Here is a 3,414-nt window from a genome sequence, read left to right as displayed (position 1 = left end):
CCACTCCACCCTCCTCTCTATTCATGTTCAAATGCACAAAGCGCGCTGGACCGCTTGATTCATCCTCACAACTTCCCTGTCCTCCCATTGGTCCTCGGGGGATGCGGCTGCAGCTGGTTGGAGGAAAGTTTTCACCAGTGCTCGAACAAATACCCGCCCCGCATTGGAAAAAAAAAAAACCACTAACACACACACACACACAACAGTGGTCGGGTGTTGCTGCCAGTCCAGTTGTTTTCACACTCGCACAAAGGAACTGACCGTGCGCTGCTACTTCAAAGAGATGCGCAAATAAGAGGCAACTAAAAGAGACGCGATCGACCTTGAGCGGAGGGAAAGCAAGTGGAGAGAGTTTGACAAGAGTTTTTGGACCCATACCTGCTCGGAAAAGGACGCGAAAATGGTGTCGGCCGCGCTGGAGATTCTTGGACTGTCACTGTGCGTGGTGGGCTCGCTACTGGTGATGGTGGCGTGCGGGCTGCCCATGTGGAAGGTGACCGCGTTCATCGAGGCCAACATCGTGGTGGCGCAAACCATCTGGGACGGCCTGTGGATGTCGTGCGTGGTTCAAAGCACGGGCCAGATGCAGTGCAAGGTGCACGACTCGGTGCTCGCCCTTAGCCACGACCTGCAGGCGGCCCGGGCGCTCACTATCATCTCGTCGGTGATGGGCGTGCTGGGGTTGATGGTGGTAATCGCCGGAGCGCAGTGCACCAACTGCATTCGTAACGAGTACGTCAAGGCCCGGGTGGTGAACGCCGGCGGAATCATCTACATCATCAGCGGGTTCTTCGTGCTGGTGCCGCTGTGCTGGATGGCCAACAACATCATCTCGGATTTCTACAACCCGCAGGTGCCCGGCTCCAAGAAGCGCGAGATCGGGGCCGCGCTCTATATCGGCTGGGCGGCCACTGCGCTGCTGCTGATCGGGGGCGCCGTGCTCTGCTGCTCCTGCCCTTCAGGCGGGAACGCGGGATACTCGGTGAAATACGCGCCCACCAAGAGAGCCGCGCAGAACGGGGAATATGACAAACGGAATTACGTCTAGCCCCAACTTTCAGACTTTTTTTTCCCCCCTTTGCATCTGCCTTGATTTTCTCCACTCAATAAGATGGACCGTGTCCCCCCCCCCCCCCCCCCCCCCTCTTTCTTTTGGAACTCTGAGGCTGCAACTGACAAAAAAAAACAAACAACAAAAAAATAAACAGTATCTTTGTTAGGTACACGTTTTTGTATTTTTTTTTTTTGTAGATGCCTTTGACTACAGAAACGCATGCTTTGCCTGCCAACCTGTACAGTAACTGAGAATGTTGCACTCCATAAATTATGACATGAAAACTGTTAGAGATGTGTCAAAACAGTTCCAGGACTGAAATATATGTTTAAAACCCAAACAATAGGAGTTATCCTTGTTTTCTGTGTGCTTTGTTCAGTGCGGGAGAAGAGGTAACTTCTCACAATGTTCCAAAGCTTTTTTACAGTTCCTGGCCATGATGGAGCAAACTTGCTACCCCCCCCCCCCCCCCCCCCCCCCCCATCCTTCAAAGAGTGCATGAAGAGAAAGTTGCCGTTAGACTTCAAACACATTGTTTCAAAGGAGAAAAGGAAATTTGTGGTTTAGCTCTTTTATGATGCCAGTCCTGGATCGTTTTGGACACATCTTGTAATCCTCAAGAAACATTGTATAGTTCTTGTGCTGGGATTGATGACTGGGACGCTTCTGTCATTCCGAGAACCTACTGGCATCGCGACCGCCGGAGGAAGCCTAGTTTCAATTTTAAAGTTCCTGGAATTGTTTGCTTTCGTTGTTTGATGTGACTCACTATTCATGTATAAGAAGATGCAATATTGTTTCCTTTTTTTTTTTTTAATTAAGATTAAACTCACTATATTTGTCTGGAACCGTCATTGAGTTTCATTGTAACAAAAAAAAAAAAACCTTTCTGTTCTCACCGTACAAGCATAAAACTCCCCCCTATGCACGCCGGGAGAAAGTATTTTGGTGATCCATAGAAATCCAGATGACAATGCCCATTCAACTTAAGTGGGGCTCTGCTGTTCGCCTCACAATGCTCCACAACCCCCACCACCCTCTTTCAGAGTGCCCCTCGCCCACCCCGGGAGCCCTCCACGCTCACAATCAGTGAAAAGGCTTCAAATTAAGGCTGGGGAGAACTGGCTGGAAATGCTGTTCTCGTAAGTCACCACGTTCATTAGTCGGCACCGTCTACACAAAAGAATACAGACGAAAACATAGTAAAGATGAGAGAAACGCGATATGGAAAAAAGTGTGACTGGATTCCAAAAGCTTATCCATACTTGTTGTGCTGCTCACTTAAGAGTCTTAACAGGTCATATGCTCCCTTCAAAGGTGAAAATACGGCAATGCATACAGTCAGCCGAGTGGGAAGTGACTCAAGAGCACAGCTGGGCTTTTCACGGAAGATGGTTCTCAAAGACGTCCGAGTAATTAAAAAATAATTAAAAAATTAAAAAATAATTAAAAAAAATAACCCAGTATTGATCCACAGGCCGCTGCCCGGATACATTTTTGAACAAACACAATTCATTTATTTGTATTACAATAAACAATATCAGCTTTATGACCAAAAATATTTTGGTCATATATTGTGGGATTGCATTAAAATAATTGCAATGGTGAGTATTTTATCTCCTTTAATTAGTTAACAATTTGACTTGTTTGTTTTCAAAGAAGAAGTCAACTCAAATTTGTCTTTAGGACAGCATGACTATGCGTCCCCACAAGACTAAGCATGGCATTCTCATAAGTAATGTGTTTGTAGAAAATGTATTCACTTGTTTTTATCCATCTCTTGGGGCGGCCTTGGGACTGAAAATGACATTACGGTTGCTCAGGGCTCCAGGGATGACCAAATATTGCTTGCCTGATTCCTGACTTTGATCATGCTACGTTTGTAAGTCGTGATTGTATGTTATCTGAACCCTGAGAAACTGTGATGTCATTTTTAGTCCACAGCAAGTAGGCAAAATGAACTCTGAGATGGATAAGAGTGGATGGATATTGGTGGTCTATTAATATTCTACAAATGCAATATTATTCAGAATACGGTGTTTGAACTAGCTAGGCTTCATCAATCATATAATGGCAAAGAACATTTTTGGGTTGATTTGCAGTTCAAGCATTCACCGTGGCAACTTAAAAAATATACGAAACAGGTGTAGGCTAAACAGAAGTGAGGGAATCATAAATCAGATTACAACATTAACGTAAAACAAATCTGCGGCTTCCAACTTTTCGTGTTCATCAAACAATGTGTAAAAACTGAGATTTCGTTTCTTTAGCAGTAAACTTATCTGGACAGTAATTACATACCCATTGCAATCAAATGCAGCCAATTAACATACACTTGGCTGTGTGACTTTTTAACTTGG

At 45.4% G+C, this 3,414-nt stretch overlaps 1 protein-coding gene across 1 annotated transcript; it reads left to right on the top strand.

Annotated features, from left to right (window-relative positions):
- The first annotated feature begins 169 nt into the window (after positions 1-169).
- cldn5a (claudin 5a) lies at positions 170-1,902 on the top strand. The gene has a single exon (XM_088412264.1). It carries the CDS (start codon positions 401-403, stop codon positions 1,046-1,048), a length of 648 nt encoding a protein of 215 aa, XP_088268390.1. The 5' UTR covers positions 170-400; the 3' UTR covers positions 1,049-1,902.
- Positions 1,903-3,414: the final 1,512 nt, after the last annotated feature.

This window comes from Hippichthys cyanospilos, chromosome 1, assembly GCF_059441005.1.
Source record: "Hippichthys cyanospilos isolate Australia breed blue-spotted pipefish chromosome 1, RoL_Hcya_1.0, whole genome shotgun sequence".
Lineage (NCBI taxonomy): Eukaryota > Metazoa > Chordata > Actinopteri > Syngnathiformes > Syngnathidae > Hippichthys > Hippichthys cyanospilos.
This window is presented reverse-complemented; position numbering and strand designations above follow the sequence as displayed.